Here is a 16953-nt window from a genome sequence, read left to right as displayed (position 1 = left end):
TTATGATCGACAGAGCTGGATTTGGAGATTTTGCCTGTACTCCCATGCTGACATTATCCAAACTGTACCTGGAGTTGGCTGCTTTCTTCCAGGGATGGTGAGGGGTTCGGCTCTCTTCATCCAGCTTCTGCTACACGGACAGCGTCAGGGTTGGTTGTCATCTGGACCCATTTCTTGGTGACAGAGCTTGTGAATGAAGTCATTCCATTGGCATTAGTTAATCAGATGTCTGAGCACTGTCAATTACAGGTAGAATTAATTTAGGTTTAAAAAGGCTTTTATATGAAAGGCTGGTAGGAATCTTCTGGGCCAGCAAATGTCCACTTTTTTATTTATCCTTTGAAATATCCACTGCTGACAAAACAAAACAAAGCTTACAAAAAAGGGAAAATTTCTCTAAAAATAGTAAGTGCTGTCATAATGTCAGATTTCAGAGACTTTGCAATGTAGAACTAGTTCAATTTTTCCCTTGATGTTTTAAAATAGTGTTTAGATCTTGTCATACATCACGTTGTTGTAAGAAATGCAGTGTGGTTGGTGGGACAGTTTATATATAACATGAGGGTTAAGCTTGGGGAAAAAATGGCTTTTGGATTGTTGGAAAAATTTGCTGAAGAAAGGTTGTGTCTGCCTCTGCTGTCTTAAGCAGCATAAGATTTAGGGGTGTGTGGTCATAAGACGTTCTGTGATTAAAATTGGCTATGTCTTGGCTTGCAAGCCCATATGCTAAAGCACATCCATATGGGCATAACGCCTTTTTACAACTGGCTTCTTTCTGTAATCCAGAGATCCACAATACCTATGTTTTTAAGATTTCAATACCGTATCTTCAAATATACCTCAAATTTTTGTCTTTTTTTTTTTTTTTGAAAGTTCGTTGTCCATTTTAGATGCTTGAGGCTTCTACATGCTGTTCATGTAGTGGACAATAACTTATGCCATCATTTTCAATCCTGTGATGAAATTCAAACTTATTTAAGAATAATGTATTTTTGTAAAAAATGAAAGAATTAATTTCCTGGTATACATCGAGTTGCAGTAACTGTTTAAGCTTCTTCAGTTACTGCAGTTGATACTTGATAATGTCTGCATTTCTGTTACCGCTCAAAGGTTCCAGCAAGCAAACATTTTCAACTTATGGGTCTTCTGAAACATTTTTTAACTTTATAAATTGTATCAGGATACCTTTCTAGAGTATTTGTGTCTTGGTTGGATTTAAAACAAATAATTATAAAAATCACTGCCAACTTTCAATATCATCCAGCAAATTTTAGTAAATACTGTTTTTTCGCTGAGCAGATTGGTTGTTAAGGAAAAGATTATGTTGCGTCTTCCAAGAGCTTCTGATTTTAAATTTAAAATAAATTGATCTATATCAGAGTGGAAAAAAAAAAAAAAAGACTTGATATATAGGAAACTACTTGAATTAAATGCTCATTTTGACATTTTGCCAGTCATGGGAATTTGCACATGATCTGGGCTGAGTTAAGATATTAAAATAAAAATACTACAGTAAAATGAAACACTAGGAAAGTTTAGGATTGACTTTGTAAGTTATCATATGCATAATAGCAAACATGTGGTTTCTCTGTTCTTCACTTTCCTTGTATAAGTTAATAGTATGTCTGAAAGCAAAGGCATTTTGATACAGCTCTGTGTTACTTGGCATTGCAGAATTCTCCTACTTTTCCCATTAGTCTCAAATTATCCTCTCCCTTGTAACACGGCACTTCTGGGTGATATCCATAAGGGAGAAAAATTAGAGCTGAACGGATGGATTCTATTTCATTTGTTACCGATTTCATGACAGATAATACCTTGCTAGAAAACTATAGGGTCACACAGAATTACTTCTTGCTCATTTCCAAGTAATTTAATTGACGTCACTTTGAGGGAAAAGGCTTGTTATATAAGAGGGTTTTTTATATTACTATTTTAAAGAATACCTTTTGACTTAGTGTACACTATAGATTTGAACTGAGAAATTACAAACTTTTTAAGATCTGTATGCTTGAAATTTTTTTCTTAGCTTCTTATTACTGATTTTAGTTTTTTCTAAGCAAAACAACTGTGGTCTTTTCTGGTTTTGTTTTTTCCTCCTTAGGGAGAACCTAAAGGAGTGACAGTAATATGTGTATGTGAGAAAGGTTACGAAGTCATGTCTAGCTTTGAAAACCAGTTAGTAATATACTGTTATATTGATACCTTGTGAGCCAAAGGAGCTGCAGTTGAATTTGGGGTTTGGGGGAAAGGATTGGATTTGTGGTAATTAAAACATTTTGTGGAAAGTAATCCAAATTAATATTTTGGATACAAAGGATTTTGAGAAGCACTGAGCATCTCTGACCTTACAGTCAAGGTGATAAAGTTCACTAGAGCCATCAATGGGGTCTCTGTCAGTCCACTGGGAAAGTTAATACTGACATTTCTAAATTACAGCATTATTTATTTATTTTTGAATACTTTCATTCATTCCTCATCCTTAATATAAGAGTGGAAGAGGTACAATTCCTCCATCATAGCTCTTCGTTTTTCCAGTGCAGTTCTATAAGGATTTTTAATACCTTTTGTGATTTATTTTTTTTCTTGACTACAAAGGAGAAATGGCAGGGACTTCTCAAGTTTGTTTGGGATTGCTGGGTCTTGCTAAGTGGCAAGGGGCTGAAGTGCAGATGTACTGTGGGGTTTTGGGTTGGGTTTTTTTGGTCTTTTTTTCTTTTTTCTCCTGAGTCCCTCATGAGGAATATAATCAGCTGTTAATGTTCAGTGTAACGATACAGTCATTACAAGAAAAGAATCTATGTTGAATCTGTTGACAACCATGTATTTTGCATTGTTCTTTTTGATCAGAAACTGAAAATGTTCATTGAAGCTGCCAGTATATTTATTCTGATACTTTTCTCTACTTATCCTCAAAATAATGCCTTTCTTTGGCACTGTCGCACCTAGGGTTTTGTTACTCACTACGTGTCGCATTATCCTGTGCCACACCGTTAACTTCTGCGAGCTGACACAGATGCGATTTCAGAGTTTTCATGTTCGCCTTTGTTTCATTTTCAGGAGAACTGTCTTACAGATGATATCGGCATATCTACGTGGAAGGAGCAGGTTTTTCTGTCACATAGTGCCTTGCTGGCAAAGAGCTGCCAGGCTGCAATGGAGCTAGCAAAGCACAGCACTGAGATTCAGGACATGGCATTTCAGTATGGAAAGCACATGTCTATGAGTCATAAGGTACACCTTTTCCTTTCGTTCTGGGATCTTAAAAACAGAAAGACTTGGAAGATATCTTGCTCTTGAGCTGTCATATACTGCCACTATGCTGTAGACTTTTGCCAGCAGGTCAGTGGTGTTGAGACATTTGACTGCTGCCTCATGTGAAGATGTTTGCAGAAACTGCTGATATGAACGATGCTTATGAACTGGCAAAATCACAATTCTAGCAGTGCAGCTTATTTCATTCAAGGCTCTGTTAACATCCCTCTAGCGCATGTTTCTGTAGTGGCTTAAAACTTTACCTTCTCTGCTCCTACATTCTTCTTGAAGCTGCTGTCCCAGTAGCAGGACTTGCAGGAGAAAGCATCTGTTGGGTCTCAGCTGCCACCATGAAGAGGTTTGTACTGAGAGGCTCAGCTGCCTGCAGCAGCACACAAGGCTGAGGCATGAGCTGCAATGGCTGAAGGACCTGCATATGTTCCCTTCTGAATGATCTGCTGGGGAGGTAACTCCAGAGCGGGTAGTTGGGGGATAAGGAGGGAGGTCACCAGATACAGACAGTAGCAGCCTGCGCCTCTGTAGCAGTGGGATTTCCCAGAGAAGGCCTTTGATCTCCATTAGAAGTCTTTCAGTCCACAGCTAGAGTTAGCCCAATGGAAAACACAGTGTGGAACTTGTGTCCTTGGCACTCTGGTTTTGCCCTAGACGTCTGCTCCTACTGTATTGCAGTACTTGCAAGTATTGACGTAGCTTGAGACAGGCAGACAGACCTCCCATCCGCTTCAGCTGAGTTTGTTTAGATAGTTTCTAGTTCCTCCAGGAGAAGGAAGTGGTTTTATAAAGCACAGCTTTACTGCTGTAGAAATGCCGCTTTACGCTATTACTAGGTACAACTCTACCAGTAAATTGCTTCTAGGGCAGGCTATAGCCTTAATATTTTGTGTATGCTTCAATATCAATACATTCACCATTGACATATAGTTGTGTAGAAAAGATTGCATAATTTTCATAGAAAGCTCTTAGCTATGTAACGTTTCCTTTGTCAGAAGGAGGGTTGTCACATTGCATCAGCTTCCTCGGGTACTGAAAAGTAGATTAAAAACTGATATTCTTCCCACCAGACTGGATCTCTCTTTCCTTTATATTTTTACTGCTTCCTGCCACTCAAAAATTGCCTACCTGGCTGTGTCCCATCACTTGCCCAGCTCTGCGAGGCATTTATGCATTTCTTTGCAGATTCTCTACATGCTTCTCTTACCACAACTTTCTACCACTGCAGTACTTCCCCCTCTTCCTCTCCCTCTGCCAAACTTGAAAAAGTACAACCAAAGTACAAGTGACAAAGTAGGTACAGGATGAAGATATGGACCTTGATTTGGTGAGTGGATATGAATAGACTGTTCCTGGAACTGAAGTAAGGTGTTCTTCTCTTTCAGCTACATTCGGACCTTCAGCCATTTGTTAAAGAAAGTTCTAGTGACACCATGGCCTTCAGTTTGAATTCTGCTCCTGCAGTCCTGCATCAGGAATTCCTTGGAAGGGAAGCATGGATTAAACAGATCAGAGAGGTAAATTAAAGCATTGTTTAGAGTTTCATAGTTTTGCAATTTGTATGTCTCTTCCTATCTGTACTTTCAATCTGCGAAGAACCTTAGAAACTAACAATGGACAAGACAATATATAGAGGTTCCTTCTGCTCTCCAATACTTAACACCTCTCTCTTCCGTACTTTCAAGAGGGGCAAATCTAGGCACCTGACAGTCAAGCTCTGTCAGACTTCTGTGTGTCGGTGTAACAAGCAGATTCGTTTGCGTGGAGCATATGTCTGTTCCTCTGCTCTACTTGTGCAGTCCCACGTCTTAGCTTAAAGCTACTTTCACTGGCAGCTTAAAGGAGAGAACTTTGCATTACAGTGGTTGAAAGGTGGGCACACATTTCTTTCTGCCAGCTTGGCTCTGGGAACAGTAATTTTGGATGGGGGGGAAAAGATCTAGGAAACTTGGCTTCCTGACCACTACAAAATATTTGTGAGATGTAGCTGGTTGATGTCCTTATTCTCAGTTCTCTTAATTCAGCTGTCTGCCTCTAACTCTTAGATGAAGGAGGCAGTAAGAGTAAGATAGCTGTGTGGTGTAGATCTATTTTATGTACCATGTAGCACAGCAGGGTTCAGATAGCTTCCTGGGTGTTGTTGAAACACAAATAGCTAACTGTACAAGACAGAGGGGGAGAGACACCAAAAATGGCCAAAATCAGGCATTCTGTTGAGTTCCTTCATCAGTCAGATGTGTTTTGCCTGTCTAAACAGCTGTGATGAGTACCATTTGGAAGTTCCTGCAGTTGTTATACGGATTCTTCAGTAGAAAGACTTTTGCCTTTGATAAGAAGCTAGCTCTGTGCCAGCGTATTCATTCAAGACGTGCTTGCCGATGGCTTCTTTCCTTGCTGGTTTGAAAGCAGGACTCTCAGGCAGAGGGCGTGGAGTCTGAGCCTCTGCCCAGTTCTGCGTTCATGATGGCCAGGTTGCGGCCTGCCTTCCTGTACCTCAAGCAAGAGGTATAGTCTCTTCAGCATTGAAATTTTGGGAAGTATATGCAGAATCTACAATCTTACAGTAGTATGGAGTTGGGGGATCTTAAAGTGAAGCAAACCTTTTGTCGTTTCGAAATTAGGTAGTTTATAACGTGTGACGAGGAATTTTGGAATTCTGTAATCTTGACACAAGGTTCATATGCGAGTTGAATATAAATGGATTCGGATGATTGCAGTTGGAGAATAAGGGTATTACCACAGCATAGCGTACAAAAGCTTTGAAGCAATTTCCCATCTGCAGAATCTAGAGGAGATTGTGGGACTCCAGGAGTGCCGTCTGTCTGCTTAGTAATTCTCATACCAAAAATGGGCATTGTAGAAACAATGAAGCATTTCTTACTGAAGGGAGGAGAAAATCAAAGAGGGGGGAGGAGGGAGGGGGAGGGATATTCACTATGCAAAAGCATCTACTAACTGCTACTTTAGCTAAATACAAAGTGGAACGCCTAGTCCAGGAGCCTTTTTTGGCTTGTGTTGATTTAGAGAGGAAAATTGCCTTTCATTAACTACAGGCTCTTTGAGATGTCATCCATAGTCACATTCACTGTGTGACATTCAGCCTAGGCCAAGCGCTCAAACCAGAGGCATTTTGGCAGTACTGGTAAGAGTATGCTCATAAGCCACCCTCTTGTGCAATGTCATTTGTATGGTTTAAATAGGCAAAGCATGCACGGTGCACTCAGTCCCTGTCAGGTAGAATTGTTCTTAGTAGCTGAGTTATGACTACGCATATGGAAATCATGTTATGGACCTGTAGTTACTGCTAAGTAGTTTGACTTTCTCCTTTGACTGTTTGCCCATATAAGCATTCATACGATGGATTGAAGGCAGCACCTCGTCTTGATAGCTTCCTCCTCCTGCAGAAAGGTCTTGGAGTTTAAGAAAGTGGAGGTGGTGAGCCCATTGTACCTAACAGCCTCCACAGTGATATACTGCTTAGAAAGCACATGACTGGGACTCGGTGCCTTTCATGCATATCTTGGATGAAAGCAGTCTTCAGAGACATCATGAAGGATGCCTGAACTGCTGTGAAGTGCCCAGAACTTGAGTGATTGTCTCACCACAGTTCTCATGTCAGAGATCCAGATACAGTTGTTCCCAACGTAGCCCTTTAGTGGAGGTAGCCACATGCACCTTTCTGCTGCTGAGCTGAAGACCTTTTCAAAGCCCCCTTGTCTCTTCATTTGGAAGGAGCAAAACGTATCGGATATCCAGGTGCAGAAGGTTATATCAATGCTAAATAGAATGTGTTTTGAGAAGATTAGGTTCTGATTTTGATGAAATTTAGACTGCCTTAAAAGGGACTTGGGATGCATATAGGGGGAAGCCTTGTCATAGGAGGAAAAGAATGTGTACGTATGTGTACATTAGTGTATATACATGGGGGTGTGTATATATATATAAAAACACACGAATGATCCATAAAGACCCAAGTCTCACCTACTGTCACTGACCTCACCACCAACACCCTCCACTTTTGTGCATTTAAAATTAAAATGCTGAATGAACTGTTTGGTCAAGTGTCTATTTTAAAAGCAGTATGGGTTGGAGTAGAGTCCCGAAAGGTTTAAAAACAAAAACAGAACAAAACAAACAAAGGAAAAAAAACCAACCATGGTCTTAAATGGTTCCTCGGAAACACCAGTAGACAGGCAAAGAAATACTTGAGTGCTCTTCAGATGAAGGGTGTAATAGTTGCTGAATGCAGTCCCACTGAGCTTTTGGAAAGCCCCATATTCTTAAAATTTTGCAGATAAACCAGGATTATAGGATGGAGGATTTACTGGGGGTCAAAAGACAGAAGATTTGGTCACTTTTAGCCACTTGATACCTCTCACTAGACAAGAGCAAAAATTCTCTGGCTTCAACAGGCATCCAGCATCTAAGCAGTGAGGTACAAAAGGTCAAAGTCTGAGCGAAGAAATAAAGTGGAATCCCTCAAGATCAGGTCTAGAATCCATTTTAGCTCATACCATTTGTAATTTTAAAAAGGAGTAAGTCAGAAACTAGACCCATCTCATCTAGGCCAGGGTAATCTGTGCACCTTTCACCGTATATTTCTGAGCTTTCTCAGAAGAAGCAAGGCTGGAAGAAAAGCATTTATCAATTGCTTTATCAAGCATTTCTCAAGTATAGGTTTTAAGACATGTGAAAGGGACCATCTCATCTGAGAAAGAAAAAAATCAATCTTGGAAAACATCTGAAAACCTGCACCAAAAAAACTTTGTCTTAAACCATCCACTTGTGGTCTGCTTATCTGATGCATTTTGAGTAATTTCACGGGGGATTCAGGTATCCTTCTTCCTGGCAAGGTGAGTTGATTTCACACCACCTCATTTATTAATGAAGAATGTCATGGTATAATTGTCCCTCACTACTGGCACGTGGTGATCTTTGATGTTCAGGAGGAAGGCTGGGCTGAGCTGGCTGTTAATGTCTCTAATATGCAGGCAAGCAGATGCTTTTCTTTGAGGGCCCTGAGACCCCACATGCAGAGGCTGAGCTCCCCAGCCAAGCAGTGAGACCTAGAAAGTTAGCCAAGTTTGACAGGAGTGCATGCCTTTTGCAAGTCAGGCTTAATACCTTTGAGGAACCTAAACCAGATGCAGAAGTCTGATGTAAAAGGGAAAGAAAAAATCTGTGTGTCCAAAATCGGGGTCAGTAAAAGTCAAAGAGCTGAACTACTGTGAGGATAAAAAGAAAGAAAAGAAAAAAAAAAAAAGCAGAGGTGCACTTGTTGTAAAGAAGGCTTAGGAAACAGATTAGGTAGGGTTGCTGCTTGGAGAAGCACAACTGCCGTTGACTTGTATGCTCGAGAGGAACAGAGCATGAGAAAACATTCTTGCTGTTTGTAATGTGTATTGTATGCAGGGGGAGGCACGCTGAGCGCACCTCTTCGAGTATTGCTAAGACTAGAAAGCATCTTCCTCAAACGTGTTGGCAAATTCTCTGCTGCAGTGTGAATCTGCATATAGGCAACCATTTGTTAAAGAACATATTTTTGGTATGTTCTGATATACAATATAACTACTAGATTTATCTTGAAGAAGTCGTAAGATCCAACCGGTACGCATAAAAGTTGGCAAATCAAAGAGATGGCAATACACAAATAAGGAAGTAGTTATTGGCAGTGGTTTTGCTACTCCCAAATGCTATCAGGCTGTTTTCTTAATATGCATTCCAGAAAAGCTGATTCTTAAGAAGCTTAAAGAGAGTAGTAAAGAGGTTTTGTGGATCAGTCTCTTTTCTCCTTCAGTGAAATCAGTTTTGTTATCTGCTGTTTTGATTCCTGTTCTGCTTCCTTAGCCCCTCATTGGTTCTTTTCTCTATTTTATTTTTCCTCCCTTACAAAACAATTTATTTTCCAAATCTGTGCTATCTCGGCAGCGTCTCTTCCAAGATGTGCTTGCCACGTAATGTTCATTCCTCTTCACTGCAGCCTTCAGCTCTTCTCCTTATGCCAGTTGTCCTCCTCCTCTTGGCTGCTCTCTGAAGTCCCCACAGAGGACCCAGAGAGGTAGTGGTCCTAATCTACATCCTTTCAGGAGACACATTACAGAAGAACTGGGGTTTGTGATCTTCCCTTGTGGAGGTTAGAGGGAAAGAAACAGTGGAGTTTTTTCCCCAATGTGCCTGAAAAGAGAAGAGCTGGATTTGGATGAGGTGATAATGACACAGCTCAATCTCACCTAAGGAAAGGGCTCCAGGTTGGTTAAGCAGGAATACTTCTGGTTTTGGCAGAGCACTGCCACTGGGTGAGAAAGACATAGACATCTCTTCTGCATCACCCTTTGACAAAATTGAGGAACTTGGTCTGCGTACTTTCTGCATCTGGACAAGAATAAATTTATAGTGTATTCATACTTCTTTCTGAAAGTGCTGGGCATCATAGGTTGTATGTATCTGCTGCTTAAGTAAAGGGTGATGCTGTATACTTAAATACAATTCTAAACCAAAAGCACAATTAGCATATCTAACTTAGGTCTAATAGTGCTGACGTGGTCCTCACATCCTCTTTTGAGAGCTCTAGACTATTAACTGTGTACAAATCACTATAGATACAGAGAGAGTTCTCTTTTAAGAAATTAAATCCTGTTATTGATGATATGAAATACAGTTTATTTCAGAATCTCATGGGAGAGATTAATGAAAACAGCAAGATTTCGTAAGACCAAATAATTTTGGATTCAACAAATGTTTAACTATAAGTCGTAATAAAACCCCTAAAAATTACACTGAGTATATGCAGCTCTTACCTGAAACAGAACCATGTTGTATAAGCTGGTAACACATTTGGTTTTGGTTTAGGTTTTTCTGCATCAGACTTCTAAAGAAAGTTGTTTGTGTTTAAAGTAGTAGCTCTATTAATTGCATTCTCTATTCTCATAACTCTAGTTTGTAGTATATAATGTCTTATATAAAATCTTTCCTTCTCTTTAAGGCACAAGGAAAAGGAAATATAATGGACTACAAGAAGGTTGGTAAATTATATTTAAATCTATTTATTATTTTTTAATGTTTCCTTTAATATTTTCAAGGATATTCTTGACAGAGAGTAACTTCCGTATTAAAGTCAAGTTATAATTTGTGCATGTGTATATGGAGAGAGAGAGAATGGCTTGTGCAATTTCATGATGTTAGAAAGCCAGTAACAGTGAGCTGTAGTGTTAGTATCAAATGTAGCTATTTAATAATTTTTGCCATTATTTATACCATTTACTTCCCCAAACTTAGTTTAGAAACAAGACTTCTGATGTCTTTTGCTGTCGTCTTTTTCTGCAGTGATTTGCAGATTAGCTCCTATCAGCTGTTTCTCTATATCGATAGTGTATGCTGTTACATTTTTAATCTCACCTTATTGCCATCTATTAAAAAATACACACAAATACATTTTATAATAATTTGTGTTTCTTCCAGTCCCCGTTACCACTGCGTTTGCTACTGGGACTGCTTTATAGTAAAAGCAGACCTGAACTAACTAGCTTATCTGCTGAAAGTAGCTGGGACACCATAAAGCTCTTCGAGAGCTGTGGGAGATGGCTGAGAAGGTTCCCCTGGTTAAATACTGGAGCACAACTTTCTTGTGCTGGAGACAGAAGATGAGGTTGTGTCCCCAACTTGCTCACTGAGCACAAGCCTGACTTGTTCCAAATCTTAATTATCGGGTCCCTCATGATCTACTTATCTCCAGAATCAATGGGAAATAATATATAAATCATTGAGCCCCACGCATGATTAAGAATTGCTTCTTGAACTGCGGCCTGAAGAGTTACAGCTATCACTGATTGCTGCTAGTACATAAGGCTAACACGCATGTATAGGTCAAACGTTTTTATTATAACTATGCTGTATTAAGAAAATTTGTAATTTGGGTTATTAAAAAGCTCTCTGTCCTTCCTTCCTATTAGACCATAAAAAAGATCTCAACCTTATCTTGCTATTTAAAATTATTGTGCTTTTGGGTTTTTCTACAATAGAAGAAACTGATACAGCTGTGACTTTCTAGATCACAGCTCAGAGCACTGATTTTCTTCTTCAAATATGTCTGAGTACGTGAGACACTTCTGCGAATGGTTAAGTTAGGTTATTTGCTTTTGTAAGTCCAGAATGGATTTTCTCCTTTTAATTGTTACAATTGTGATCTGCCCAGTGTAATTTCCATAATTAAAAAAGGAAAAATAATAATCTAAAATGGTTTTGCTGAATTAAATATTTATCAGTATATTCTGTATTTTGACTTAGATTATTTCATATTTTGGATCCTTCTGATTAAATTGAAAAACTTATAGAGTGCCTAGGCAACTTGGACACTTGAATAAAAGGAAGGAAGGGGAAAAGCCCTTCTTCAAGTGTTGTATTTTGTGCAATTGACTTCAGCCAGGAAGCATGTAATTTTACTAGCTCCAAGTAGTCATCGCTTACATAAGCACGGACATTATGACTTTAGTAATGATAGTGAAAAATTCTCCGTGTTGTTTGTGAGCTCAAACTATAATCAACTTTGGGGTTTTGTAGAAGTTGTTCTCAAAACTGTGATGTTGTGTCCCTCTCTTCTATGTTTCTTCGTTTAAAATAAAAGTGGCCATTAGTTACATCCATGCTAAATGAACCCAGTAACCTGTAGCTTATCCCATCATAGTAGCTTGGCCAGTCCGTGCACACAGCCAATTAGAAGGCACATTGTGCAGTACAAATTAGTATTTCGGGTTTTGCCCTTTGCCGTGATGTCTTTATTTCTACATCACTGGAGTCAGTGTTTTGCACGTTTGGTCATTTTCTTCCCAGCATCAAGGTCCCTTCTCATCTTTCTCTTCAGTTGCTAGAATTACTTTAATATTCCTAATCAAATTTGGGGACTGGCTTCTCATTGAGTCTCTGAAACAGCTTCTCTTTAATTTTGTAAAAGCGAAAGTCACCAAAACTAGCTGTAGAACTTCTGGAAATTTGCCTTGTTTTTGTTAATTTTTATTATGAACCTCAGTGTGCCACTTAGTTGAGATAACAATGTTGTTACTTTAGTTGAATTCATAAATATATGTATACAAAAATTGTTAGCTGTTCAGCCTGTTTAAGAATATTTTACCTTACTTCCTGTGGCTTTTAATTAAAATAATAAATTAAGGTAAATTTGAGAAATTAAGCCATTTGACATGCTTCCTTAAAAGGCAAAGGTCTTATTGTATTTCAATTTTGAGACTGTTCAAGATTTTGAATTGTTCTTTTGATGCACGTTATATTAAAATGGTATCCCTGATGTTTTTTTCACTGACAAAAAAATATCTAGATGGTACTAGTAAATTTAGTGAGGGCTCTGACATAAATATAGAAATGAAAAGCTTTCTATTAATTTAATTATGTCTGAGACTGTCATGTCAATAAGGTCACTATGTTCTTCAAAAATTTTTAGCAGTTTTTTTCTCCCAGCTTTTGTTAATCTTTTTATCTGAAGGACTTTGATATCACAAAAGGCTTATTTTAAGGTCTGTGTTTCTGAATGTATTTTCCCACGTTAGTATCAGAATGTTTCACTCTTTTTTTCTTACACCATTATACTGCATCCAGGCACGTTATTGATCCATCATTGTGGTGTTTGAAAGTCTCTTCCAGATATGAAAAAGTAGTTTCAGCTCTGTTTTAGTGGTGTTTGTCGGATAACAAAAGAGAAAGTACCAATATGTGGCAGGGACAAAATTCATGTATGTCCTTGAAAGAGACAGCAGCTTTCCTGTCACCCTCATTTGTATGTGGATTTTGGCAAAAATCTCAGACTTTTTAAAATCAAAAAGCTTTTGTACCTTTTACATCTACTTTGCATGCAAGATAAGCTGTGCAATTCTAAAACAACAAATTGAGATTCTCAATTTATTTGTTACTATTTTATAATATTGATTAAAAACTCTCCACTGAAGTCAAGGCCTTAATGGTGCTTGGAATTATACAGACTTGTTAAATGAGTGTTACAAAGGCACAACTTGTAGCAGAAGTAAGCTAGGAATAATTCTTGTTTCCTGGCCAAGACTCTAGAAAAATTACAAGATAAGGCTAAACAAAGAAATAAATCCTGTATTTTGCAGGCAACAGCTATGTTACTGCAAGGCTTTGCCATTTTTCTAAATGGAATATTCAGAAAAGATAAATGAAGTCAAATGAAAGGGGACATAGCAAAACTTTTTAATTTTTTTTGTACTGCCACCCTGTCCATGAGCTCTGCTGTCTGTTATAGAGGCCCTTCATCCAAACTGGCATGGGAAATACGGTACATCAGCATGGTACGCTGTGACATACTTTTTTGGTTTGTATATGAAACGCTGTGCAATGACATTAACACAGGGAGCAGATTTTGTACTGTACTGGAACTGGCATGAGTCAAGAAGTGGTGGATCCAGCCTTTCACTGCGTGGCACTAATGTCTTGACTTCCCATATGGTAGGAAAGAGAGAGAAGAAAAATGGGAAAGGTCACATCCAGAAACAAGCAGGATTCTCAGCGGTAGCCTACTGTCGTGCAGCTAATAAATAACAATAACGCAGTGCCATCCAGTTGCGTTAGCAAGAGTCGCATGGTTCCCCTTCCCCAGCTCACCATTGACTTCCCACCGTTAGTGCGTTCATCCTCCTGCAGTGCTGTCTGCAGAGCAGTTTTCCAGTCCCGGGGTGTAAATGACAGCGGTCCCACAGTTCTGTTTGTTTAAATGCCAGAGACTCATTGTGAGATGTGTCATGGGACTGTAGGCTGGAGACTATTCTCTCTCTTGCTCCTGAAATGCAGCAAAGAGTTAAAAACAGAGGGTTGTTGTTTATTGATGCTTATGACCTGTGGCAGTTTTCCACTAAAATTTCTTGTTTGTTTTGGAGCAGCCGCTGTCATTAATTCCTTTTATTGTGTATATTAAAAAAAAAAAAAAACAAAAAAAAAACAGAATAGTCAGTGATTTAATGAATATAGGGCTTTTTAGCTGTGTTAGTAATATTACAAAAGCAGCCACAACCATTCAGAAGAAGCAATTTTCTCCTTTGTTGGAATTAACCATATCTGAATGATCAAGGTGTACATCCAGTACCAATAATCAGTTGCATCTTTGTTTTTAATCAGTGGGTATTTTCCATGGCTTCTTTGGGGTGAGAATCCAGCACAACTTTTGCTTCATTAAAGCAAACAACTATCACATCTTTTAACATAAATATCAAGTTAATTGCTTGTGTATGCTAAGATGACAATTAACAATCACTATTTTCATTAATGTGATTTAAGATTTTGCTAAAAAGGCATCGCATAACTACCATTGTCTAGATTTAAAAGCTAGTGGGCCTTGTAAGTTCATAGTGAAAGACCATGGCAAGGCGTAAGGAGGAGGAGTTGGTGTCTCTTCTAAAATATTAAAGGGTCTGTACAATCAATCAGTGTCTCGGAATGACTTGTAATTTTTTGGCAAAGTGTACTACAAGAACTGCATAACAGCTGGAGTAGCAGCGTTCCCTGTAAGCAAGCCATCTTTCCTCTGCTACTGGGGGTGACTGTCCAGATTTGGTCTCTTCCTAGATAGAGTGGTTTTGAGTTTAAGGAAAAAGAGAATTTTTCTATTTGTCAGATGAGCGGTACTACTAATGGAAGTTTCTACAGGGTGCTTATGCCCTTTAAAAGATGCATTTCTTTACCTTTTATTTAGAAAAAGTTTCTACGAAAATATTGAATAAATACATTTACTGCTCCAATTTCAAGTGGCATATCATTCTACATCTATAGGCAACAAAGATTATTAAAAAAATAAATGTATCTTATGACATTATGAAGGGATGCATTCAAATGGTTGTCCAGCCCATTTTGAGAAGGAGGAGCATAACCCTGTGTCCAGCTACAAAAACTGTGAGGAGATGCTGAGATATTTCAAGGTACTTAAAAAAACAAAGAAAAAAATTGACAAAGTTGATCTGCTAGCTGTGAAACATGTCAGTGCCTTTTCAAGGTAACGTTTCAGCAGTCTAAAACATCAGTGCTTATTGAACATGGTGGTCAAAAGCTAGTGCAGAACACTGCCAACTCTTAGAGCATTATTCAGTCACTTGGCCACAGATCAATTTAAATTTTGTGTATTGGGGTTTCTTTTTGTTTCAGTGAGTGCTTCAGAAATGTAGAATGTTTTGACTCACTTCAAGATCAGAGAGAATGCATGATGTTTGAAGATTTCGGTATATAAGAAATTAAATATTCTGAAGTTACTTGTTGATATCTTATCACTTAATTAATCGTAAGTTTGACCATTGCCAAAAAAAAAAAAAAAAGAGTTTCAGTGTTTCCATTTTTACTTTGCATATAAGGTCTAGTACAGCCAAAACATTCGCCATGTATTAAGAGAGTCTTCCCCCTCCCTCCCCCAATTTGTTGTTTCCTACAGGTAGAGCTCTCTGAAAGGAGTCGTCTTTCCTTTGGCTAGGAAATAAAGCGGAAGTATCTCAGCAGACAAGATTTGAAGTTAGTTGTCTTTGTACTTGAACACTTGCTTAGTTTTTGTCTCCTTTAATTCTTCAGTCTCCAAAATCCCGCAGTCCCCAGCTTGCCTCTGATCTCTCACTGCCCTCAGACAAGCCATTCTGTCCAACAGCAATCCAGAACAGTTGATCTGAAAGGCAAATACTTACCTGCTGTGGTATGGATGAGGATTTTTCTCTTTGCCTTTTTGAAACAAAGAGACTGGGAAACCTAGTACTTTGAACTCTTACTTTATTCACAGAATCATGCGATAATATAAGTTGGAAGGGACCTCTGGGGCATGTCTGATCCAACCTCTCGCTCAGTGCAGAGCCAGTATGGGTTTGCTCAGCTGAGTTTTGAGTATCTGCAAGGACAGAGATTTCACAGCCAGCGCAAGCATCCTGTTCTAGTGCTTGACTTCTCTACCAGTGGAAAAGAATTTCCTTGGGTCTTATCAGCATTTCCCATGCTGCAACCTGTGCCCATTGCCTCCCATCCCTTCCACATACACCTTTGAGAAGGGTCCAGTTCTGACACCTCTGCACTTGACCATGATGTGGTTGGGACAGCAATAACAGCCTTCTCTTTTTAAGGCTGATCTAAGCAATTCCCAGCATTTCCTGGTAGACCGTGTGCTGCTCTGGCCCGGTATTGTCTGGGTAGCCTCCTGCTGCACTTGCTGCAGTATGGCAATGTCTTTCACTTAGTGGGACGCCCAGAATTGGGCACAGTGCTTCAGACACAGTCCCAACAAGCCGCAAATAGGGGGCAGTAATTGCCTGCTGAATACACTTGTTAATACAGCCCAAGAAGTGGTTGATGACCTTTGCTGCAAGGACACACTGCTTCAAGAAAAAAACATGTGTGTAGATAACTAACTATGAAGGAAAAAGAGTCTAGTTGAAACGTCAGAAAAACAGTATGTGGACCTCTTGACCTGTTAGTCATTCATTTGAATCTAGTTGAATGTTGTCAAATCTGGTTAGAGGCAACTTGTTGGATGACTGTTTAGTACCATATATGAAAGTAGTGGTTGGTTTGAGATTCACCATCACTGTTTCATTACTCTTTGTATATTTATAACAGATCAGTAGAATCTAAAAGCTGTGTAGACCCTATCAAGGTTGTTAATCCAAATTCAGACTGTCCCTTACTTTATTAAGTATTTAAGCACAT

General features: G+C 38.9%; 1 protein-coding gene across 1 annotated transcript in view; it reads left to right on the top strand.

Moving 5' to 3' along the window:
• Positions 1-16953, top strand: part of PDSS2 (prenyl (decaprenyl) diphosphate synthase, subunit 2) — a 143287-nt gene that overhangs the window by 121868 nt on the left and 4466 nt on the right. The window contains exons 5-7 of the mRNA XM_009893860.1: positions 3064-3234; positions 4653-4784; positions 10250-10285. Coding sequence (XP_009892162.1) covers positions 3064-3234; positions 4653-4784; positions 10250-10285 — 339 coding nt within the window. The remainder of the gene's footprint in view (positions 1-3063; positions 3235-4652; positions 4785-10249; positions 10286-16953) is intronic.

The sequence above is a fragment of the Charadrius vociferus genome, unplaced genomic scaffold (genome assembly GCF_000708025.1).
Source record: "Charadrius vociferus isolate BGI_N301 unplaced genomic scaffold, ASM70802v2 scaffold129, whole genome shotgun sequence".
NCBI classification, from domain to species: Eukaryota; Metazoa; Chordata; class Aves; order Charadriiformes; family Charadriidae; genus Charadrius; species Charadrius vociferus.
The sequence above is the reverse complement of the archived record's forward strand: the minus strand, read 5'-3'. Positions and strand labels throughout refer to the sequence as shown.